The sequence below is a fragment of the Mycteria americana genome, chromosome 6 (genome assembly GCF_035582795.1).
Source record: "Mycteria americana isolate JAX WOST 10 ecotype Jacksonville Zoo and Gardens chromosome 6, USCA_MyAme_1.0, whole genome shotgun sequence".
Taxonomy (NCBI): domain Eukaryota; kingdom Metazoa; phylum Chordata; class Aves; order Ciconiiformes; family Ciconiidae; genus Mycteria; species Mycteria americana.
Window position 1 is genome coordinate 67,386,279 of NC_134370.1, and position 25,482 is coordinate 67,411,760.

The 25,482-nt window shown below is 47.5% G+C and overlaps 1 protein-coding gene across 2 annotated transcripts in view; it reads right to left on the minus strand.

Moving 5' to 3' along the window:
- CHSY1 (chondroitin sulfate synthase 1) overlaps positions 1-23,474 on the minus strand; it is a 78,260-nt gene extending 54,786 nt beyond the window's left edge. The window contains exons 1-2 of one of the 2 annotated variants that reach the window (XM_075506327.1): positions 23,089-23,474; positions 13,191-13,686 (exon numbers count right to left, since the gene is read on the minus strand). In XM_075506327.1, the coding sequence (XP_075362442.1) occupies positions 13,191-13,686; positions 23,089-23,351 (759 nt within the window). In that variant the 5' untranslated portion in view covers positions 23,352-23,474. Of the gene's footprint in view, positions 1-13,190; positions 13,687-14,646; positions 14,742-23,088 lie in introns of those variants that run through there. The other variant, XM_075506328.1, reaches the window with a different exon arrangement.
- Positions 23,475-25,482: the final 2,008 nt, after the last annotated feature.

Sequence of the window (25,482 nt, forward strand, 5' to 3'; positions counted from 1 at the left end):
GTGAGGGGACATTTCCTGAGCCTGCTCTGGGAAAAGGCCCATTCCGGCAGAAAATTCGGTTCTCCCTCTCCCTCCTGAAAACAAGTCTGCTCCTGCCTGACCTCACTTCAGCCCTGACAGTGGAATTTTAATTGAAGTGACTGGTGAAAGAGGGGAGGGAAGGTGTGGTTTGGCTGCAGGACGCACAGTCAGGACCTCTTACGCTCTACACCTTGCCCTGACGGTACCTCCTCCCGTGCCCCAGGGATAACCCCGTGCCATGCGGGGAGAGCTGTCATTCCACAGGGTGGAAGGAGCATGGGAAAGGTTTGCAAAGCGCTTTGATGCTGAAGCAGAAAATTCTAGACCTGAGGCAACAGTTCCCTCAATGTACTGGGAAATCAGGTTCCTCCATGTTTCCCCGCGAGCAAGGTCAAAACCACACTTCTTCAAGCTTGCTCAAGAACGACAGCCAGTCTAAAATTAAGTTGAAAAGTAACTTCTCACCCTCTTGTGAAAGAGGCCACAAAAAGCCTAAATGCATCTTCAAAGCCTAAACAGATCTTCAGTGAGAAATACTCCCCAGAGAGGAGAGCAAGTACAGGCACATGTTCGCGAGCCAGAGCTGGGCGCTGACGCCAGGGCCTGGGCAGGGCAGAGCTGCTGCTCTCGAGGGACGGGGACTCGCTGGGGGAACATACCATGGACCTGCCCCAAGTCACCTTTTGCCACACTCAGCTACCAGATTTCAGTATTTATCCACACTAATGGAGCAGAAGAGAACATCAATGTCAAAGCAGAAGAGCTTAATGTGAAACAGGGCACATCCCTCTTGTGCTCTTCCTTTATCCCGTGAGACCTATCTCACGGTAACTTCATGAAAAGTTGTTTTTCCATCCAAGCTCCACTTTGAGTCAAGAAGCCAGCAGTGACAGCATCAGAATGCTATTTGGGAATGGAACTGAAGAGCTATCACATAGCTTCGTGGGGTTAAAAAAAAACAACATAGAAAACCAAACACAGGAGCCAAGAAATGGCAAACCTTAAGATGTCTGAAAGCCAAAGGAGACAAACACCAGAGATTCAGAACTCACCAGGGCTTTGTCAGCTTACAGAGCCTCCTCTCACCCCCTGCCCTACATTTCAAAAGATGAGCGTGCATTTCTAGGCAGGACCGGTTTCAGCAAAGTCTCTTCGTGAAATGACCACGAGGACATGTGCAGGAAAAAAGCATATCGGGGGAGGAGGGGAGAAGATGGGGAAATTAATCCAGAGGCTGCAATAAAGTTCCAAAACTTTAGGAAGTCAGGGTTTTTTTCCAGTTGTTAAGTGCCCTGTGAAGGACGGGGGTGCCTCTGCGCTGGTGCACACACTGTCTTTCAAGCCAGGTCTGTCTCTGGAGCAGAAATTCAACACACTTTTCCCCAGAGTAAGTTCTATTGTCCTACAGTCACATTGCCAAATTCAGACATTTAATTCAAAGTGTGAAACAGAAGGATTCCAGTCCTGCTTTTAAAGGGAAAATCTCCAGGCTACTGCTCCATCACATAACTAACACCAGCTTTGCTCAGGGCAGGACACAGCACAGCTCCCTATCCTCTAAAGGAAAGGGAGGCAACATATAAACAACATATCACTGTACATCACAGCCTCAGAGCCTGCATACCTCAAACAGTAACCAGTGCTAACAGTCTGAGGCACCTCGGCAGATGTATAGCCAAGCAGCTATAAAAGAGCCTTTGTGCTAGCTGAAGAGAAACAAGGCATTTTCTGTAAGGGAGACGGCCTTGACCACCTAGCAGAATAAACGGGGTTACACATTTCACACTTCCTCTGCACCAGGAACTGCAAGGGCAGATGGCACAAAGCAGACACCGTGGGCTGGAGAAATGACCCGTTCGCTTCTGCGGAGCCACATCAGGGATCTGGAGGAACCACATTACAACCAGAAGGAAGACGACATTGCCCTTACCTTCCATCTTCCTTGCTTGCAGTTCCCGTATCAGAACTGCACCACTTGATTTAAATTTAAGCAGACCTGCAATTCAGCAGAGACTTGCCCCTGCGGTAGTGTCCATGCAAAAGATCATCACAGATACTTCTGATTCACTGTCCAGAGCTCCAGACAAAGGCTTTTCATCCTAATGCTTAGGCACCCAGCTCCTATTTTATATATTTTGAAACATCCTTTTCATCTTCACCCTAGTTTCCAGTTCTGAAATTAGGCTAATTCTTTAAGGCTGCAGGAGCTATGGTGTTATTTTTGGCCTAGAAAAGAAAAGAAACCACGTGGTTTCTTTCTCCTCAGTACAAGCACACGCAGCAGCGATGCTACCATCGGCAAACTTCAAGATTTGGCCACACGCATTACTCCATAGGATCAGAAGTGGCTTCCAGTTCGGCCCAGTAAAGTGCAGCAAGACAAAGGGCAACTGCAAAAGGCTCTCGCAGTGACTGTAGTGCACATTTCAACTCTTAAGGAGTCAGAGAGGGGAAAAAAAGATTATTTGAAAAAGTCAAAGAAAAATTGCACTGTCCAAAACCTGGAAAAGCAACAGCTCACAAACATTCCCAGGGAAGCAAAAGCCCTGCTGCTTTATGAAGATTAAATCTGCTATTGTCCCTCAGTTGTGGGTTGGTTGTTTTTTTTTTTTTTTAATAAAGTTCCCCTTGGCCAAAGATGTTAGGAAGTATCTTCAATAGGAGAAGGATATAAAACCAAGTATGTCAGTTAAGTAACTTGTGATAAGGTTAAACAAACAAGGTAAGGTAAGGGTAAGGTTTCTTAACAAATCTGTAATAAGGTTAAGCAAATTTCCTTTTGTCAGGACAGCAAAGGTAAGCATGCAAGGGAACAATATTTTTGCTGATCTGGACAGCGAACATGAGAGGTGTATGTTCTGGAGTCACTCCAGTCAGACAAGATTGTTTTTAGTGAAGCATCTGGTCTGAAGGCTGTATGAAACCATTAAAAAAATTGGGTCAGGCATTTAATCCACTCTGCACCCATACACTGAGGTGGACTGTAAGAAAAAAGATTAATAAAAAAACCTCAGACCTGAGATACAGACAGTTCCCCATCGAGTATTTATGCAGAATTACACATAAAATTAATTCTCAACACCCACTTACTAAGAACTTTCTTAGTCCTTACTGAGGACAAAGAACATTGCCCTTATGCAGAGATGCTGAGGAGTGAACTCTGCTGTCCCTTGGGCAAATGTTTTCTCTCTCTGTAAGACAGTAACACATATTAAAAAGTATGGTTACAAAGGATTAAGGCAGCTCAGTTAATGCAAACTAGCACTCTCTCCTGCATTCCTCACTAATACAGTGGTGACATAACCAGCCAAAACATGTAGCTTTAATTCAAATAAGGTTTAAAGAAGTTATTGCCAAGTAATTACACCCATTGAAGGCCTATGAGCAGAGGAACCTTCATTAATACTCTGCTGCTATTCTCAGAGCACTTTTCTAACCAGTTGCACCAATCTGAAGTGGCAACCATGAACAAGAGCAGGCAACAAGTTTTCATGAACAAACTTGTGCTTGCCTTTCAGAAAGCATACTGACACAAGGTCTGAGCACGGCCAAGAGGACAGTGAGCAAGGACACAGCATCCGAACACTGGCTGCCTACTCAGAAAGGCTGGGGCAACCCAAAGGTAGACAAGTGTTCTGGTAAAGTGCTTCTTTCTTTATTTTTCTGGTAACATGCTTTTCCTTGCAGCTGGAAGAAGGTGACAGCAGCAATTCTGGAACTGCAAGCAGCTTTCTACTACCCTTTTCTGCTTTCTAATGAACTGCTGGCTGAGTCCAAACTATGGATTTCCATTTATTTCATTGCTAATCCTAGCCTCTGTCTAAGAACCTGTGCTTAATCCACAAAGAGTACCGGATGCTTCTGAAGACTGCTTCCAAGAACAAAAATATAGCACTCAGCTGGAGCTCCCTAAAGCCATTCAGGAGGAAGGATTAAACCCAGAGACTTGGATGGAGCTTAGATCCGGTGGGCATGACCCTACCTGTGCTCTCTTCATTACACAAGAGCATGTCATGCCTTTTCCTAAACCTCTAAGCTAATGACTCCAAAGCACTGGCTCTAGGAGCCTCATCTCACAGCTCTGCATAAACAATTAGGGCTCCCATCCTGTACTGACGTACGCTCTCAGCTATAAACCAAACAGACACTAAATAATGCGGTTTGCTCTACCCTAGCAATGTTCCCAGCACATCAGACCACCAAGCACAGAAGCTGATCGCTGGAGCTTCATCCACGCTGCAACCCTGGGAGCAAGTCCCTGCCAGCAGCACGGGTAAAATGGTGCTACGCAGACTGCAAAGCTTGCTGTGAAGCAGAAAAACTAGTGGAGTGCTTACTTGGAAGAGAGAGCTCCCTGTAGTGGCTTTCCTCTTGTCAGCAATACTCCACATCAAGGTGCAACACTGCAGTGTGGACAAAGTATAAATGGATAAACAAACATTTCCAATTCAAAGCGTCTTTTTTTAAGACGCTTTGGCTATTTAAGACACTTTGGGTCCCTAATTGCGATTTCAATTACATGCAGGATTTGACTCTTTTACCGAAGTCACCATTACCACACAAGCTGCAACTAACTGCCATGAAGTTCAGTTGGTTCTCAAGAATCCTGCTGATAAAAATCAGTCACTTCACTTCTGCTTCATTCTTGTAACAGTACTTTAAACTTGCTCAAAAGACATCTGAAAGAACCACTGACAACTAACTTGCTTTCACTGAGGACACCAGCAGATATTCACTTTTATGTAAGAAACTAACCAGAAATAACCAGAATTCCACTTTCAGTTCTGCAAGGACCCCCAAATACACTTTCAGCTGAAACTTCAGGATTTAAGAAAACAAAACCAGTTAGTTCCCCAAACCCTTCCAATTATGGTCCCAACTTCTGTGACACATAAAGGTCACTTTGGTTTAGGCATGCAGGAAGATAATCCCCACCCTTCAGGCAAACAGGATTTCTGGCAAGATTTTAAGAGGTCTCCAGCTGATAACCATGAAAGTTCACACCACCAGGAGTCCAGATAAGCTTTTAACACAGGAAATTAGTGCTAAAATGTTTTAAGCATTTTAAGGATCAATTAAAGATGCTGCAACAGTCCAGCAAAGTAGAAACTAAGTTCTCTGCTCCAAATCAGATGGTTTTAGAACACAAAACAGCAGCAGCAGCTCTTCAGCTGAGAGGTGTCTACAGGAAATGAGGTTAGACAAGTCCCGGACAATTAATCCTCTGTGCAGTCAGATTACATACTTACACCATCCGCAGAGCCATCAGACAACAGCACAGAGCCCCAAGTTAAACTGCTACCTGCCTGCTGCAAGGACTGCACATTGCAGGTTGTCACCTTGCATCTTCCCTGTTCATCTACAAACCAATGGTTCTCCCACCACAGCCCAAAAAGCCAAGCTCCTTACTGACATACATTAAGTGCACTTGGGTACAATGCATAGGAAGACTCAAGATACAGAGTTCTCCTTAGTTATTGCGGCTGCAAGCTATAAAAAAGGAAATACGGCAGCACATTGAATGTCATCAAAAGGACGAATTTACAGTTCCTGGGCTGAGCTGAGGAGTCACCTGCTGTTAACAGCTCTTTTCAAGATATCTCTCAGCACCAGACCAGTGACGGCAAACATGGTGAACTGGGAAAATATAATTGTACAGATCACAAATGCATCCTCAGAGACTGCCCTAGTACACTGTCAGCCCAGAGAGCGCAGGGAAATGCTCACAGAGCAGCCAGTTCAGTGCTGTGGCAAGGCAGCGTTAGCCCACTATGTACTATCTTCTCCAAAATCATTAAGAAAAGCCTTCATAGCAGGTTAGTGCTACACACCGATACTGCTGGCTATAGCCACTGTCTAATGCAACTCTGGATAATTATCTGCATTCATTCACTCAAAGTTCAAAAGAAAATAATGTTTTATGTTAAATTGTTTTTATAAAAGTAAAAATAGATATTACATCAAAACCCATCGTATCCATCCATTTAAAAGATCCACCTTTTGTTTCTTCTCTGTAATAATTCAATTGTTTTTATTAAAAAAATCCAATTATTTCTCAAAACTCCACACTCCAAGTATAATACAGCTACCACTGAAAGCATTTGAGCTGAATGTTTCTACCATCCCTTCAGTGACCTCAGCTAGTTTATATTAAGCCCCTTCCCCACATCATCACTTCATTTCTATTTCCCATCACCAAACAAGTCTGGCTTTTCTCTCCCATGCTTACAGGCTCTGACACCTCCATGCTGCTAGCGCTTTAAGCTGCTCACAGAACTTGGCTCTAATACATTGAGGGGCAAAAAGCAAATATTCTCTCCAAATTTACACTATTAACACCCCCCACACACACCCCAAACATCCAGGTCATAGTTACCCTCTACATATAGATCAGCTAAAAACTTATATACTGAGAGCTCCAGCTGAAGACACTTCATGTCCACTTCAGCTGAGAAAGTCAGAGTTTTTTGGGGTTTTTTTTTGCTGTCTAGTCACGTGGGACATTTCACAAAGATTCTGTTTATACTGAGGTAGCCATGAAGTGGTTTATTCTCCCACCCTCGTCTTTTATACACAGAGATAAGCACTAAATAAAATGGAAAAGGAAATTTGCCAACTCAAATTTTGGTCAGACATAATTGACCCAGGGGAGATAACTGACTAACAGATACTACTGGGTTTTGTATTGATTAGGTTTGGAATTTAACCGTGTCCTTCCAAAGTCTCCAGTCATGTGGGATTCACCTACAAGACGCAGTGCAGTGCGGAGCTCTGATCACAGCACATTATTTCCTCCAAGTACTGAGTCTCACAGCTCCAGCAAGCCATAAAGTAAGAATCTACCCTGCAAAAGAGAGATGGTTTTCCCATCAGTTCAGAAGAGAAAAATACATTAGAAAGCTTCTGGTCTCAGACTTACCTCTCTCTGCCTATCCCCATTGCCGTTCAACAGAACGAACTCAAAACCTCAAGTATCTTCTGCGTGCCTTAATGAAGAAACTGGGATGATGAGCTATTTTATTAGTTCTTTGTCCTGTCATGCAATGAAGGATTAGCCTTTTCTGACTCGTCCTCAAGATAACAACTAATCCTGATGGCTCCCTAAACTCAACAGGCTGCACAGATCCTAATTTCTAACCAAACCACTGCACTTTGAGACAACAACAACGGGGAAAAAAGCAATACTTCTGTTTGCTGGATTCATGGCTGAAGCTTCCTTAGAGTCTGCACAACAACGTCAAAGTCCCCATTTCAGCAACCTTCAGCTTAGGCATTAGATCAAGTCATCCAGCTAACTAGGGACAGATTAACCGTGTGCTCACAAAAACTAGGTCAGTCTCAAACAGTCTCTACAGCCTGGAAATGCACGTACATGTAAGCACAAATCACACAGCCTTCCTCTTTTAAAATTATGGCCAGCAGAAAGTCAGAGACTTGGGTACAATGCTCAGAGCTATATACAAAGTGGTTCTTGATTTTTACAACAAACAAAACACCTTTACCAACCTGAGTTCAGAAGTCACTAAGAAATTACTTGGTGATGTCAAGTCAGTTTTCCCTTTGAAATATCCGATTCTCAAATATTTAACTATTTTCTGAAGTGAAAGAGCTAGGTCAGGACTTCAGTGCAGATCCGAGATCTCTGTCTCCTTTTCCAAACCCTCCGAACCCACACCTTGGTTTAACAAACCCAAACTGCAGCCTTTGCTCTCTCCTTTGACCTCTCTGCCCTCCTCCTCAGCAAACATTGCTACTAAAATTAGACCACAGTGGTCATACCACACTGCCTCCCCCGCTGTCGTCACAGACTCCCTGTCACATCGGTCGTGTATTTTAGTCTCACACTGAGCTCTAAGCATCCCCTTCTCTGCCCAGATAATGCTCTTCTCTAGTCTTACCTGTGTGTCCTCTGACAAAATACCATTCCTCATTACCTTCATGAAGCTCCATCTCCATCCATCCCCAGAACGGATGGCCACCTACTTTCAACTTACTCTGAAGCCAGACAGACATCTTTGAAGTGTTCCAAAAATAAAATTTAGTGCTTAAGAAAAGCTGATTTATAAACATCCACCGTAAAACACCAAGCATGCTCGCATCCTCCCTCTCGCACCCACACAATTTGTGTCGTAGGTTTCTTGAATGAAGAGATGCAATGGGCTACACACACACGGAGAGATGCAGGTATCTCTTGCTGTCAGGGTTTGCCAAGTTTCTATGCTCTGACATTAAAAAAAAGTACAAGCTTTGAAGCTGGGACAATATATATATATTAAAGGGCCTGATTTCAGAAGTGCCGCTGGATGCTCCCACCACAAAGATAAGTTGAGTCTTACGTTTGCTGCCTGGAGTCCAAGGCAAGGGTTCACAGAGCAAGAGCACCCAAACATCACAGTCCAGCCCCACTGCCCCGCACAGACTGCGGCGAACCGAGGTGCTTCAGAGCACCCTGCCCAAAGCACCTCCGCACAGACCCCATCCTGCCCTGCTCTGAGGTGTACAGCTCTTGCTGCTGAAGTCACTGCGCGCTGCACGTCGTACACTAGCCAGCTAGAAACAGCCTGAATCTCCTTTTTCGTTAATGAAGGAAGGTTCTTTCTCAAGAGGATAAAGCAACCACTAACTGAAGGTTAGTGGTTAACAGTTGCATCTGTCCCCAGTATTTCAGTTCTGATCAGTCGCTGCAGGACTTTTATCTTTTTTTGAATTCTGGCTATCTTACAGAAAACCATAAACTTCAGTTTTGCCCATGGGGGAGTCCGTTCCAGAAACGGTATGATCTGGCACTGCCAATGTACTTGGCAGATATAATGTGCGCTTTAAGGGCTTTCCTAACTTCAGTGAATTTCAGAGTAGCAATTACCTTCAACTACTCCAGATGAAAGACCACACAAAACGTTAATTCAAATCACCCTTCTCCCAGAAGCCCCCCGCTATCCCTCGTCACCACTGCCCTACTTTTTCCCTTGCCAACACCAAAAAGATTGGACCTACTCCTCCTTGATGCCCACATTTCCTGATGTGATTGCTCCCTTTGTCACAGCTTCTTTTCCATGTGTATTACAAAAAAATCCTGTCTCACTTCTGGACATTTAAAAGTACTTGTTGCTGGTTTGGAGGAAAGCACTGCCCCCTCCACACAGACACACCTGTAGCTTCTTACCTCATTTCTCCCACTACCTCCATCAGAACAGAAGGAAAAACAGACAAAACATCTGGGCATTTGCACCAGCAGTTAGAGGTAGCATGAGCTGCTCCATTGGATCCAGCTGTTTCTATTGCGCTGTAGGACATGAAGCAGTTAGTATGACCTAAAGCAATGTGTGTCAGAAAGGTTTTATTACTGAAGAAATTAATGGGATATGTATCAGCATTGCCTTGATTTCTAGTAGCTACAAAGAGCTTGTATTAAAGTTACCAGCGCTCGTAAGATGAGGATATTAAACACAAATTAGAATAATACTCAGCAGCAGCTACAAAACAAGGCTGAAACAAAACTAAGCTACAGAGCGATGCTTCGTAATTCAGATACATTTAAAGGAAACATTAGACTCAAAATGAAAACTGAGATCAACAATACACTGGGATCGTTTAAATCACAAATGAGATAGCTCGTCATCAAAGCTGAAACCCATTCTCAGGCTGAGAATGGCAGTGCATTAGAAAACAAAACTAGCATGTCTCTGTGATTCACGCAAGATGAACTAGAAGAACTACTGGTGGGAGGAAATGAGAGAAGGAAGACGACTTAAATATGTATGCTTTTTCTGCGAAAAACACCCATCAGTGTGCCAGAAGTCCAAAATACCAATATTCACTAGAAATGCAGAATCACTTCCTAGCAAGTTCAGTACAAGCCTTTTGCCCTCCTCAAGAAGAAGGACTGTGCTCTGTAACGCTTCATAAACTGTCAAGCTCCCATCTGTAAGCTTCAGAGATTTCACAGCTCCATTCTTTTCATGATTTTTTTCTTCCAGTTTGCTGCATAAAATCCGTAGCTTTGGCTACTCCACCCTATAGAGAGCTGAGTTTTACAGCTATTTGTCAAATAGCAGTAACAGTCTCGGCTTTGTTTTTACAATGATGATAATCCTCGCCATAAAGAACTTTTTTAAGAGGCATGTCTCATCTGTGACTCACTCGACCTGTCTCAAGTAGGGCAACAGCTACAAGCCTGGTCACAGGAGCCTAAAATCCATCACGGGCTGCAAACTGCTCCTGAAGCAGCAGCCTGGGTGCATCAGACAAAGCTCCCCGGAGCCCAGGGAGCCTCAGTTCTCCTCAGGCTTGCACATACTGTTGCTGCCTCTTTTCTGGGGCGAGATGAAACAGGAAGTCCAAAGAATCCTGGTGTCAATTCCTTTACTGTATTTGCTGAAAAAGCTCCTGACAGCAGGAAGAGCATGAACAAATCTTTACAAGTCTTGAAACGGGCAATAACCGGTGCCACTAATGAAGTGGTCTAAGAGGTACCGCAGAGAGCGGCGAAGTGACAGAAACACAGGAAGGGGTGGAAAAAAAGGGTTTTGAGACAGACTGCTGCGAGCAGGAAAAAAAAAAACACACAGAGCCAGGCCTGGAGACGCATTTGGGCACACCACCAGAGCCAGAGCCAGGGAAGATGAGCAGCACAGTAAAGACATTGTGGGATCCTAAAAATCAGAGAAAGGGGGCAGTGACAGTCATGGAGACGAGTAAAACGACTCTGGGCATGGAGCCCACTGCAAGAACACTGCAGGGGAAAAAAAGAAAAAACACACGAACTGAGGTCCGGCAGGGCTCTCCATGTCCGAGGCACTAAGAATGAAAACCAAAGAGCTGGGGGTGACTGCAAAGACCCGAACTCCTTGTTCATGCTGCCACTTGAGACTCTCCAGAACAGGAAGTGCAGGAAGCAAAGGAGCAGTCTGAGGTTTGGGTTTTCCGAGGCCAACGCCGTTTTGTTTGCTGAGCCTCGTGCTGTCGCTGCTTCTCTTTCGACAGGAATTATGAAGAATGTGGTGGCTGTACCCCAGCAGAGCAGGCACAGATAAACTTTTTGCTCCATCAGAAGCTCACTGAAATACAATGCTTTGCAATTGACTTACAGTGGCCTGTTACTTGACATTCATGAACGTACAAGACATGGAAAATGTCGCTTTTACACCAAGCTTTCCCAACACAGCTGTTACAACAGCTGTGTTATTTCACACAGCTATTGCTTTATCTTAAATAAAATACCAGGCACATTTAATCTAGTTGTCTGGCCAATGAGAGGACCAGATCAAAAACAGGAGAAGACGACAGGTTTTTAAATTGAAAAGCCTCAATTAAATGAGAGTGGACCTATTCTTTGCAGAAGCAGCTTTCATCACCGAAACTCTTCCCTCTCTCCAAAACAGCTGAGCCTTAACATCTCATACTCACAGGTTACTTCTGAACATCTTACAGTTTATACACTTCACACAAACCAATTTTAAGTAATTCGTGGCACTTGGGAGAATCCAGCACTACGGATCATTTAACAGAAGCTTATCAAACAAAACTGATTTTGAGAAAATGCTGTCCGATAGCATTCCTAGTGCAGTTGTGTGCTCTCGTTAGCCATTTCAAGCCAAAATTTGATCATATCGAATTCAGGAGGTCTTTGCCAGTTTCAGTAGGACCAAAATGCTGACCTTCAGTAAGTTATCAAATGCCACATGGTACAGGCATTCACACCAGAAGTTATTTCAACTCAGAATGTCTAGAATAAAAATTTTATGCTGCTAAAAACTGTGGAAAAAGTTACTGACTCCTTATGAATGGCTAACCACTATGCTGGCATAACCTAGTTCCAGGTCTGTAAGCAGGGAATGTGGAGTGCTACTGTTAGTCCAGAAAGTCTTTATGCACAAAAGATATGAATGAATTACTGCAGCTAGAAACCTCCTTTCCCTTCCTCAGAGGCTTTCCCATCACTGAACTGTGAATTGAAATGAAGCAACAGTTTTTGGGGGCAGAAATTCAGTGTCAAAAGTTTAACACAAGTCTTTGCCAGTGAAAGACCGGGTCAGCAGCAGTGTCTGTCGTCATCCGTGACCACAGCTCCTCTGTCACGCAGGCAGAAGAATCCCCCTCTTTACCACATCTCATAAAAGGACAAAGCGATAGTTGCGTACAAGTCATAAATGTTTGTGTAAAAAGACAAACAGTTCACCCTTTCTTCTGCTCTCAACTTCTTCCTTATTTCTAAGAGAGACTCACCAGCATTTTCCCTGGTACTAGAGGAGAAACTGCAGCTGAAGCCCAGCAGGTGTTTTCAATCAGACAGCCTGTAAACACCCAGGACTCGCTTCAAAAGAGCCCAGCGCACCCGGGCAGGAGAAGCCCCCCTCACCCCCGGGAAGAGCCGCCAGCCCCCAGCTTCCAGCAGGAACAGCAGCACAAAACTCTGTCACGAGCAGGCTGGGGGCTCTCTCGGGTTTTTGCCCAAGATGCCCAACTCACAGCCACATCAGCGTGGGCATACCCCGAGTTTCAGCGTAAGAGCGGTGGCTGGTCTCTGCTGACGTCAAGGACCTGCTCAGTGGGCGTCTGCAGGATGGGGCTGCCAGCGAGTGCCCTGAGCAGCAGCGGACTTGGGCTGTGGGCAGCTCAGCGCGCAGGGTGACAGTGCCAGCCACCGTGAGACATCTCTGCCATGACTGTAGTTTGGGAAAAAACTGTCACTGTCAGGGCAAACATCTGTCAGCCTTGCACATTTCAACTGCAGCAAGAAACACGGTAATTGTATCATCTATTTTCCACACTGACACCATAACATACTCAGCTAAAGAAGATAAAAGAGGCTTGGACAGTCAAGACTGCAGGGACCCATAGCCATTTTGATTTAAGCTTATTCTCTTTCTGTCTAAATAAAAATAACTGTTATGAATGATGAATGTTCCTCCCCTCACCCCAATGTGCCTAATGTCAGGCTCCATTTCTCTCCTTACTGTTGCACTTCCATATTTGCGTAGGTCTCTCCCAGGGCGACGCTTGTAGGAAACAAAGAGCGTACAGTTGGACGGTCAAGTTGCAAAAGGAGGTGAGCTCTGGGGAAGCTGCTGCACAGCCGTACAACAGCAATCCCCTGCTGCCAGCCTCTCCCACCCTCTCCTCTACCTCCCCCAAAACACACACCTCATTCTCTGCGCCCTCGTCCTTACCTCATAGGACCATACACACTGCACTCCTGCAAACCTCCGTACGCATCTTCCCACTTCCACGTCCTCATGGGTGGTGTACATCTCTCTCAGGCACTCGCCAATGTGGGGCACCATTCTCCGCAGAACTTCCCGGCTCATGATCACTCCTGGTCCCCCCATGCAGAAGTTCTCGCCTGGTTCCAGCGCCAGCTTCCCCATCTCCTCCGTGGTGCCAAGGCCGGTCTGCCCAAGAAAGAGGGGCTCGCTGCTGTTCAAACTCCTGAGGAAGTTCTCCAGTTTGTCCCCTTTGATGTAAACGTCATCATCAGCTCTCATAAACCATTCGTATTTGTCCAAGTAGTGGTCATGCATGTATTTGAGCATCATGAAAGATTTCTTCTGGGGTGGGTAAGAGTCATCTACACCTGGAAGCGGCACGATGGGGATGGGAATAGAGGTGTCCGAACCCTCGCTGGAGAAGAATTCAACCTTGCCAGGAATGGTTTTGGACCACGTTCTAGGTTGAAAAAGACAATAAGGACAAATTAAGTATGCAAACTGAGGCAGGCAGAGAGCGCTACCAGAGACCGCTCAAAGGAACTACACCTCATTTGCTTTACAAATTTTCTTTTTAAATGCCTTGAAGGGTTATTTTTTTCCATGCAAACAAGGACATTCACATGGCATACAGAGCAACTGGTATAACACAAAAAATTCTGACATGACAAGCATCTGAATATCATTTTTGCAGCTGTATCTGATAGAAAAATAATTCAATAGTAGTGGTTCACTAGTGGCAGGCAGGCTTTCTTAACCACAGTTAGTATTGGTCTAACAGCTATTGGTCAGCTATTGGATACAGAGCGAAGCCAAAGGGAGCCAAGATGGGCAAACAATTCACATACAACTGGATTTAATGCCTCCAAAGCTTCCCTGCAAGTTATTCAGCATCATATCCACCTCCCAATCCCCCTAAGCCCCCCAAAAGCTCAAATGTGCATTCAGAAGTACTGACTTCCAAAGAGTAAATAGATGCAAATTTCACATGAACTTGTGAGGAATCAGTATCCTGTGGGAAACCAACCAAACAGTAACTTCTCCAGATGCTATGTGGAGAAGAGGTAGCACTTTGACAGAAGTAAAATGCTCCTGCCTGTTTGCGATGGCCAGAGAAGCACACAGCATGGTAGCAACAGTAACCTCAAACAGGTCTGCCCATACCAGCAAAGGACTAGTAGAAAAGTAGTCCTAAGAGATGCATGCAAAACATGTAATCCTAACAGATGACCTGGTGCTACCAACACCCGCACCTCCAGCAGCTTTCCACACACTTCAGAACAGATTTTAGTGGAGAGGAACATCACAAAAGAGGATCCTTTTCTGTGCGAAGCAGCACAGCAATGACATCTGCTCTGCACCTTCCATGCTCCTCTCTGCCAAATCCAACCCATCTGCATGGGCAAACTGGGTCACTCACGTTGCAGGAAGAGATGTAGGATGATTCCTCAAGGCAGACTGCAGAACACTTAACCTCCTCCAGGGAGGATTTTCAATCATGTAACTGTTACAGCCTTACCCTAAAAATTATAAATTTTAAGCTTTCAGTACTATTTTCTCAAATTCTACCTGCAAAAAAGCAGAGTTCACATATCCTTCACAGAAACTCACAGGAAACAATTTCATTGGTAAACCAACAGCTTTTGCCCCTTTTTGTATAGGGGGAGAATATCTTCTAATTATGTTTGGCGACTACGCTCAGAATATAACCTATATTCAAAGCTGAATGTGAAAACACTCTCAAGGTAAAGGACACACTATTCCCTGAATGCATAACTGTTACTCTTACCAGATATCTCTCAACATAGGTTTCTTGCCATAAACAGAGCAGACTTTGGGCAGTACAGACCATCTGAAATCTGAAATCTCCAGAATTACCTACCATACAAAGTCAGAAATGTAAAGATATTTCAGAAGAGTTATTCCTTAAGTTCCACTGGGAAATGCAAAGGTATTTAATTAGTACTAACTACACATCAACTTCGATACCTTAATGGTTACACACTAATTCAGCTTTGTGTAATGAATATCGCCCAATTACTTTAAAAGCTTTGTCTTCTGGATTTCTTACCGCCGTGGGTAGTGTTTCATAGGAAAAGTTTAGATCCTAGCTTCTCAGAAGAGCACAGGGTAAAGCCAATGGAAACATTCCTGTTGACTTCACAACAGAGGTGATGATGCAATTAATGCCCGGTACTACTGGTTATAAAGTCACATCCTGTTAAAGCATTGAAAACTGCCCATTTTCAAATGAGACATGCTCGTATCTTGAACTTTCACTATTAAGGATGTTCTGCTGTTTATTTTCTGACACCCACATACCACATACAAATCATCTGGTCTTGAATGAAAAGACTACACAGTAAATTGCTCTTCCCATATCAACTCCCAATCTAAGTTTAAAAGACTTCTTTATTAAAGGTTCTTGATGCATTCAAATTTTAATCTCATAGAAAGAAAAGGCAGAAGCAGCTACTGGGAAATGCAGCTCATCTCCTGCACTGTGACCAGCTCCCAGTGCAGCTTTGGGTGGACCCAGGACACTTTCCAGACAATCACAAGGTGAAGTTACAAGATAAAAGTCTTACGGAAATTTCTGCTTATTGACTTTTTTTATTCAAAAGCAAACAATGAATTTTCAGACTTGCTCTCTGTATCCTGAAAGATCTGCCTTCATAATGATTATGAACTACGGACAACGCAGGGTGTCTTTTATCACTCCAAGCTTTAACTCCTTTCTGGACTCTTCAGGAGCAGTCTTCAACTCTTTTTTTTTTTTTTTTTTTTTGGTAAAAAAGAAAATGGTTAGTTGCACAAAAAGAAAATATTCTCCCCCTATACAATGGCAGTAAGAAAACCACTACCCACTTCTGTTGGTTCCCAGTTTAAATTTACTCCCTGCTCTTCAACCAGGTTTCCTCACCTCAGGACACCCTTAAGTATTGTCAAGATAGAGTTCCCATTCAATGAAAGTGGAATAAAATGCATGTACATCCACAAACCCTGGCAGGTTTGATTTCCAGCCCTCATATGGCATTAAAGCCCTTGGCTCAAAGACAGTCTGGCCCCATCTTTTCCTGGATGTGGGCCATATTTAAGTTTCATACTAAACCAGGAGTAAACCAGTGAAATATCCCTGCATACGTGGGACGTGCAACGTTACTTCAGCCTCGGGATCCAGCCATGCCCCAGCACAGCTTGACTAAGTCTTTGTTCACTTCCTGTGACAATGCCATTTCTAGGATGAGACGACTCGCCGTGTCATTTGTGACTGTGGCTTTAAGCATTTGTTCAAACTCAGACAGACAAAATATGCTCCCACATCGAAAAATTGCCTGAGCGTCTGTGTCAACGCAAGTGCTGCTCGGCAGAGGCTGAAACAATGGGAGTCACCATGTGTGGCTCCTTATGGCTAAGCCACAGCTCACTGCTCCACGTGGCCCTTTTTTGGGGAGAGAATACAGAACAGTTTGCTCAGGAAACATGTTGCTGCACCCAGCCAAAGAAGCCAAACCACAGATTGTAAGATGAACTGTAAGTACGTTTTCCTGACCCCAGCTATCAGCAGAACCAAGGACTGGTAAATGCAGGGATGAATTCCGATCAAAGCTACTTTCAACTTTTTTATCTGACATTGCAAAGAATCAGACCTGGCTCAATCACAAGTGATTCTGCAGATTAGTATGTTAACAGCTGCATTTCTTACGTGTCCTCCCATCTCCAGTCCAGTTTACCGTGTCTGCTCTCAGGTTATGGGCAGTAACCTGACCTCTTCAGCTCCTTGGGCACAGAGCTCCTGTCTCAATGCCTTCCTACTCCTGTGGCCCCACCAGCACCCACTCCCACCAGCTGACATTGCTTTCCTAATCAAGGCTTCTCTAGCATAAGACTTGCAGATTGTATCTGCAAATGGATTGTATGTTTGATAATAAAAAAAACGCAAAGGAAAATATTTTTAGCAAAACCTGACAACTTCCTTCCCCCCATGAGGGCTCCCCATCACCCTCAGCTGTTTAAAGGAAGTGCGGTCACAACATCTCTGCCCCCGGACTCCTGTATCTACACCTGCAGAGACCACCTCCCCTGCGGTGACCGCTGGTGGCCTTAGCCACCTTAAGACCATCTCAACTCTGTCCAGAAAGAAATACCAGGTTTTGAATGCAACCGATACATGTACTGAACTGCTCATTTAAAAACCCAGCAACTGAACTGCTCTGACAGATCCCAGCCTTATCTCTTCCGTGTAATCTGAATCTGCTCGGTTAAACCGGAGGACGTGCGTGACTCGGGACAGCAAGGCTCTCTATTACCTTCCCCAGGAGCAGCGCTGAAAACAGGCACAACAGTGTGCAACCTGGTTTCTCTCAGTGCACAGGGCACATAACTCCAACAAACTAGAAGCTAGCATTGACAAGGGAATCAAAATGCAATTTAAACAAACACAAACATAGAAAAATTAGGTAACGCTTCCTTAGAATAAACCTCTTAGCAGAGGACATTAGGACTGCTCCAGTGTTGGTGGCTACCAAGTCAATTTTACCATCCCTTAACTGGTTTTGCACACTGGATATCCTACGTGTACCCTAATCTGAGCAAGTCACAAGCAAAGTGGGTGCAAAGATTTTGTCACAGCTGGTACAAGTATTCATGAAATACAGAAAACTCTGTGCACAAAAAGCGTGCTAAAAAAACCCAGTATTTGCTAAAAAGGGACCACTACCATAGTTACCAAATGTTGTCATAAATAATTTCTTGATTTAAAAAGAAGTTTAAAAAGCATAGCGTGGAGCAGGAGGAACACAGATCTGGAATGTTTTATCTTCAGTTTCTAGTGTTTATTATTTATTTGTATTACCTTGCTTTATCATCAGCTCTGCAGGCTCAGCAGAAGCAGAGTCAGCAGCGTTATGCAGACAGTGCTCCCTTTGTAGTGACCCAAACTGGAGACGATTACAAAAAATGTATTTAGTTTTTGTCTGCAGCTTGGGAACCTCCCTTACAGGAGATCAGAGAAACCATTTAAAGTTTTCAGAAATAGTCATATTGTATAATTATGCTGAAGAAAATCATAATTTGTGAAGAACTCAGCAAGATAATGGATCTAAAAGACTGATTTCTTGAACACATGGTTCAGCTAAATTTCACGTTGAATTAGAGCTGGTTTTGCGTAAGCCCTCCTCAAGGTCCCATCTTTCCAGCAACGCTTGCTACTGAGGAAGCAATGAACCACAGCTTAGGCAGGAGAACTAAGCATGGAAACCAGCACGCTGCTCCTGCATGTGGTACTGCAGATGACCATCATGAGAGGTCAGAAAAACAAGCTGTTTTTTAAAATTTCCAGATAGGCTTAAAAGAGCTTGTCAGTTAAGATCTGCATTACAGAATTTAGATTTTGAGGGGGAGTTCCTTTCAAATTTTTGCAGGACAGCTTGGTATCTAGCTTTAACAGAGAACCCAAGCAGCTTCCACAGCTCCTTAAAGTCCTTTGAATTAAACTCCTCCAATTTAAAGCTATGTCAGTTTTCTGTCCATGGCCAGTTTTCTGTCCATGTCCATGTCAGTTTTCTGTCCATCCACCTTCCTTGTGGAAACAGGGACAGAAACGGATCCGTCATCCGCAGGCACACTGATACTCAGTGGGTCAGACTAAGACCAAAGCCCAAGTTTTCCACAGGTTTGGGCCACACGGTTATTTTGGGGTATGTAGCTGACTTAGTTTCTCCTTATACCCCATGCACCAATGCCAGTTGCTCTCACTGCATTTGTTTCATACTGTTCCATAAACATTCTTGCAAATTTTAGCTAACTGCTTACTGCTAGGAAAGCCCAAGTACGTCATACTTCTGCTAAAGGATACAAGAGCAGGACACACTGAGTTCTCACTATTGCAATACTGTGGTACGATCGATATGTTGGGCAAAACGCATCATGATGTTCAAAGTCACTTCACACAACCTCCTCCCAAGATGTAAGTGTACACACTCCACAATCCATCGTACCAGAAAGGACCAAAACGAATACCACCCAACAGCCTCAACCTAGGCTCTGAATCTAAAGGAAACACAAAAACGTGTTTTGTATTACGCTTCTGCAGCAGCTAGTGCGGGCTTAGACAGATAATACAAACTCATTTAGACCCCAAATCTTTCTGGCTGCCTTTCTCTTAAGCTTTTCCAAGCACTCAGGTATTTAGATTCCAGTGCAGTCTGTTTCCTATAAGCCGCCACGAACAGTGTGGCAGCACGTTTGAAATGGAGCCTCCCAAAGGGCACCCTTCTGCCACAGGAGCGGGACAGCTTAGCGCGAGCCCTGGCATCACTCACGGTCCTCATGCTCGCGGCCTCGTGGCACTTCAAGGTGCCACGGGGACTGTCCCAAACGGAGAAGTACTGCGGCTGTGTTCCTGCAGAGATACTGCCAAAGGCCAACCTCTGACATCTCGCCATTAACTGCATTCACACTAGTCTTCTGCCACGTTTCCTGGGAAATCTAGTTGCTACGCCAAAAAAAAAAAAAAAAAAAAAAAAAAAGATTAACTGCCTGATATTTCTGTTCCTGAGACAGCAGACTTAAATCTTCTGGGACACTGCTTATTCCCATCCTCTCCTTCCTGCAGCTCTTTTAGGACAACTCCCCTCAACTGCAAAACCATTAGCACATATTGTTGCACTTTCCCTGAACCCCAGCCATACCTTAACTCCTTCCTGCACGGTTCTTTTCCTGACTATTTCTCGTCCTTTGATGTGACACCGCAGTTTCTGCTGCTGCACTTCACCGGCCTCCTGGAAGGGAAGCTCTGCTAACCTGGCTGTCAGATGCAATAACTGCTGAAGCTACAAATCCGCCCTCCGAAAACCTGTAGATCTAAAGCTTATTCTCTGCCTCACAGACTACAAAAGCACGACTGTTTCAAAGAGCCAGCGTCTCCTGAAAATCCAGCAGGCCCATTTTGCCTTGCAGTGGTCATTTTGCTCATGATTGATGTTCAGGAAGTGGATTGCTTCCCCTCTTGTTAGACCCTATCTGGATTCACAGCAGCAAGGATCAGCAAATGCTTTCCGCTCCGGTCCCTTTTAGCTGTGTCTGTAAATGGCCTTTGAGCCACAGCAATTTGGAGGTATTCAGCCTCTGAATCCCTAATTCCTTTCAGCGCCCTGGCTAGCGTGGTATCAAGGCTCTGCACACGCTGCCACCCCGGGAATGCCTTGCTAGCAGCTTCCCATTTCACTCGCTGTGCCAGCGATTCAGCTCACCAGGACGCTTTGTCAATGTAGTAATCCCAGCAATTGTCTGCTTGAGTACTTCATGGCACTCAAAAGCCATTTAAGATTTCAGGTTTGTCTTCCTCTTCCCCCCTCCCCACCTTCCCCCAAAGATGTCTTCCTGTCACCAGGACATTAGCTCGTTTCTTTTACCAACAGAGGTGAGAAAAATGCATTTAGCCCTACCGCACCGTTAAGAGGTCTCTTTATTCGTCCCTTCTGAGAGCAGACATCATATCTCTAGCGGTTAAACCAAAACATCAGTACAGTAAAAAGCAATACTCAGATCTCCTTCCGAGGGCTGAAGGAGCCCAGTTCCATTAGCTGGATTAGTTAAGTTGCATCTTTAGCCATTTTTTTGTGTGAGCAGATGTTGCAAATCTGGTTCTGTAAACCCAGCTCTCCCACAGCACAGGACTCTTCAGCAAGCACAGACAACGCCAGGGGCAAGAATCCTTCCCACACCAGCAAAGTGAAATGCTCCACAACTAACACCCATCTCTGGACAATACCGTGATAAATTCCCCTTTCTTGAATTCTTGACACAAAATCTGATGGATGCTAGACAAACTGTTCTGCCATAAAACCTGTTACATGATGTCCCAACACGACTCCAGCTTTTCTGTATGTAAATTACACGGCTCATGAGATTTGCAATCCAGAACACTCCATCCCACATAGTGAAGCAGAATACATAACCCTGAAGAAACAGATTCTTTCACCCATTTCAAAGCATCAATCACACACTCTCTGTAACTCTATTACAGGTCTACTGCTGAAAGAAGGAATTAAGTTTCTATTAAAACCATTGTTGGACAATATGCTTCAGATCGCCCAAATTAAGCAATTTTACTGCATTTGATGCTGATCCTTTCCCAAAACCAGGGCTGGGCAGGGGGCAGAGGAGATGGTCTGTCATACGTGGTTTTGCCATCCTGTTCTTACTGGCCAACAGGGCCAAGTACTTTTCAACCTGGGCAGGCAGGAAATGGAGAAGGTTTTGTTCTAGTACAAGACTAAAGGGGACATTTTATTAGAGAAAGATGTGCCCCAGAGCTCCTGGCTGCTCCTCTGACAGCACTGGCTGTGTAGCGCTCAATCGGAGCCGGGGTATACCCAAGCTGACATTTTAGCTCTTAACTCTTTCAGATTTCCCAAGCAGGCTTCTCACGCAGCCTCCCAGCACTGCCTGCTGGCGCGAACGCTGAGGCAATAAGCATATTTCAGCAGAGCAGAGAGTTTCTCCAAAGCCACAGACACGTCTCTCACAGAAGAGATGATTATTCTGATGCTGCCAAGGCTTTGGACAGCAGTCCCGGTAGCACGCGATGCTCGCGGCGATATCCAGCTATGGCTGGAGACCACGGGCTACAGCGAGTGGCACGCGGTGCAAAACACAGTGATTGTCCCTGCTCCAAAAATAGGTGTACTCAGGTAATAAACACATGGCTCGGAGACCCCAGTTCCCATGCTAGCTTCACCAGCCCGAAGCTAGGAGCGTTTCACCAAAGCCGACTTTCCCCATTCGAGCTGTTTTGCTACCTGGTCCAGCCTTAGCGATAGCTGCGGCGAGCGGAGGCTGATTTTACTCTTTGTTCCCAGGTGCGTTTTCTGGGTCTCATTCCTAAGCACATGCTCTCGGCTTGGCGCAGTAGTCTTTTTTTCCTATCCAGGGGGTTACAGCGGTCTCCAAACTTTATTATTACTATTAGGCTGTCGGCTGTCTTCAGAAGAAGCAGCCAAGGACAGCACCAGAGCGATGCGGCCATGCCCAAGGCAGAAGCATTGAGGGAAGCACTTGGACGACCGCGTCTCCCCCGGCGACCGGCGGAGGGGCTGCCTGACCCTCGGGCAAGACCGCTGGGTCTGCCTGCCAGGTACCGCCTCAACCACACCGTGTGAGAGCATCAACGCGACTCACCTCGACCCCTCCCGTCTCCGCCGACCCGTCCAGGCAGCAGATGAGAGCTCGGGGCACCTCTCCCGCCCTCACCCCACGCCCCGGCCCGGCCGCCCGGCGAGAGACCCAGCGCTGCCCACCCTGCGCCGGGGCTGGTGCGAGGAGAGCCGGGTCTGAGCGTGCCCTGAGCGGCCCCCTTCGGCTCGCCCACACCTGCCCCGGGGAAGGGCGAGCGGTCCCCGGGCCGGCGGGGGGACCCCGCCGCAAGGGCATCCCGGCCGCAAGGGCCCCGGCGCGGGAGAGCTCCCGCCCGGGGGCTCTTACCTCAGGCGAAACGGCCGCGCCGAGCGCCGAGCCCAGCCGACCCGACCCGAGCCCAGCCGAACCGACCCGACCCGACCCGAGCCCAGCCGAACCGACCCGACCCGAGCCCAGCCGACCCGACCCGACCCGAGCCCAGCCGACCCGACCCGACCCGAGCCCAGCCGACCCGACCCGACCCGAGCCCAGCCGACCCGACCCGACCCCAGCCCAGCCGACCCGACCCGACCCCAGCCCAGCCGACCCGACCCGACCCCAGCCCAGCCGACCCGACCCGACCCCAGCCCAGCCGAACCGACCCGACCCCAGCCCAGCCGAACCGACCCGACCCCAGCCCAGCCGAAGGCAGCCGAGCGGAGCCGCCCCCCCGCCCGCTCACCGGTGGGCGGCCACGGCGCGGGTCCGCAGGTACTTCTGCGCCGTCATGACCCCCACGAAGAGGAAGCTCTGGGCCGGCGGGCCGGGTCGGCGCGGCGGGGCGGCGGCGGGCGGCGGGCGGCAGCCCTGCGGGCGGGCTCGGCGGGGCCGCGCCGCCGCCGCCAGCTCGGAGGCGCGGGGCAGGACGAGGCGCGAGGCGAGCACGAAGCCCAGCACCAGCCCCAGCAGGACGCTGAGCCAGGCGCGGCGGCCGCGGCCCGCCATGCCCGCCCGGCGCCGCGCCGCGCAGGCCCCGCGCGGCTCCTCACAGCGCCGCCGCCCCGCGCTGCGCCGCCGCCGCCGCCAGCCGCGCCGTGTCGCCCAGCGCCGCCATGGGGGAAGGGGCAGGGACGGGAAGCGGAGGGGAGGGGAGGGGAGGGGAGGAAGGGAAGGGAAGGGAAGGGGGCGCCCGCCCGCCTCCCCGGCCCTGCCCCTCGGCACAGGCGCCGTGTGCGGCCGGCGCCGCGCTGCCCGCCTCCCGTGGCCCCGCCCGGCCGCGGCGGGGGTTGCTCCGCGGAGCAGCCCCCGCCGCGGTGGAGCGGGGGAGGGAGGAGGCAGGCCCCCGGCCCCCGCGCAGCCCCAGGCCCCCCTCGCCTCCCGCCGCGCTGGCGCACCGGGGGGCGGCCCCCACCCGGGACAGGGACCCCGGTGGGGGCCTGGACCCTGGGGTGGGGAGGGGGACCGAGACCTGGGATGTGACCCCGGGACGGTGACCGGCTCCCAGAGCACCACTGTGGAGCGGGACCAGAGGACAGGGACCGGCACCTTGACCGAGCCACCCCGGAGCAGGGCCACCAGGGTCAGGGACCCAGACCCAGCATCCCACACCAGGACCCCAGAACCTCGGCCTATCTACCCAGACCAAGAGGCTGGGACAGGAGCCCAAGAGAGCACGGGTGGTCGGATCCAGGGATGGGGACTGAGACCCCGGACATAACCCCGGGACAGGGACCCCAGCCCAGCACCCCGCACCAAGACCCCAGGACAGGACCCTGGCTCAGGAGCCGGAACTGGGACTCCAGCCCAGTCCTTCCGACCAGGATGGGAAGGCACTGGGAGACTGGTACCCCAACCTGGGACAGGCACCGGGTGCCCATGCATGTTGGCAGAGGTCCTTCGCTCATCCCCGCAGAGACCCGCCATGGCTCACGCTGAGCCTGCGCAGCCAGAAATGCACCGTTCCCATCTCCGCATGGCCGGGTCCCTGCTGCCCAAGCCCCAGAGCTGCCCTGCCTCGGCCCGCGGGTACATGCAGAGCTGGGGGGAAGGCACGGCAGTGAGGAGCAGAACTCCAGCCCTGGTTTCGCCTGGCGCTGATGCATTCGTGCAGCACGTGCTCTGGTGCCAGGGGGAGCGAAAGCCCAGGCAGCTCTCCGTTTTTTCCCACCTTGCTAATTAAACCAACCAGAAATAGGTCAGTCTATTTCTATCCGGAGGCTATAATAACTGCTCGACAGAGTGAAGGCGTTAGCTGTACCGGGTGAAGATTTCTTTTTTCTTTGTCCGCACTAACTCTCCACATGCGTTTCATCTACAGCATGCTTCAGCTTCAAATACTGCAGCCCCAAACCCTTGACATTTTACAGGAAAAAAACCCTCCAGTCTTTACAGAAGAAACGTATCTAGTACAACGCACTGACCTCCTGCTTATCATTGTGGTTTCTTCCATTTCCTACCCACTTTCACATCTCCAATTGCCAGTCTTTCCCATTTTAAAATTTATTTATATTATGTCATCCACAATGAGCTGAGATGAAGAAAGTCTCGGCATAACGGCAGCCTGCTCTTGAGCAAGAACTGTTGCAAAAAAGGATGCTGTACCAAATTAATACTGTACATTAATAAGCCAGAGCACCATACATGACAGATTTTTACGATCCTTGTACAACAAGCGACTGTCGCATTTCGGGGAACTAGCAGGTAACATCCCAATCTGCTTATCTAACGAACTCCGACATGTCTTGAAAAGGCTTTTGTGTAGGCTTTATTGCTCTTGTGATGATGCAATCCTCATACAGAGATCAGCACCAATGAACTCATGTGATGCCAGGAGCAACAAATAACACAAGGGAAGTGCCACCATGATTTATGGTATTAAACAAAAATAAATATAAATAGAAACTAGAGAAGAAATACAAGCAATTAACAGGAAAGAGGAGCAGGAGGTCTCCTTTCGGTTGCCCACGGGCAGAACACGGAAGTATTGAGTGAGATGTATGTTTGTGGGAAGAGGAACAGAAGAACTAAACGGCGAAAGAGAGGGAAAGGAAGAAAAGTCCAAGCTGGAACGGATGGGAGGCGGGGAAGGCCAGGGAAGGCCAGGAGCACCATCGCTTGGTAAAAGCTGGCTGGAAGG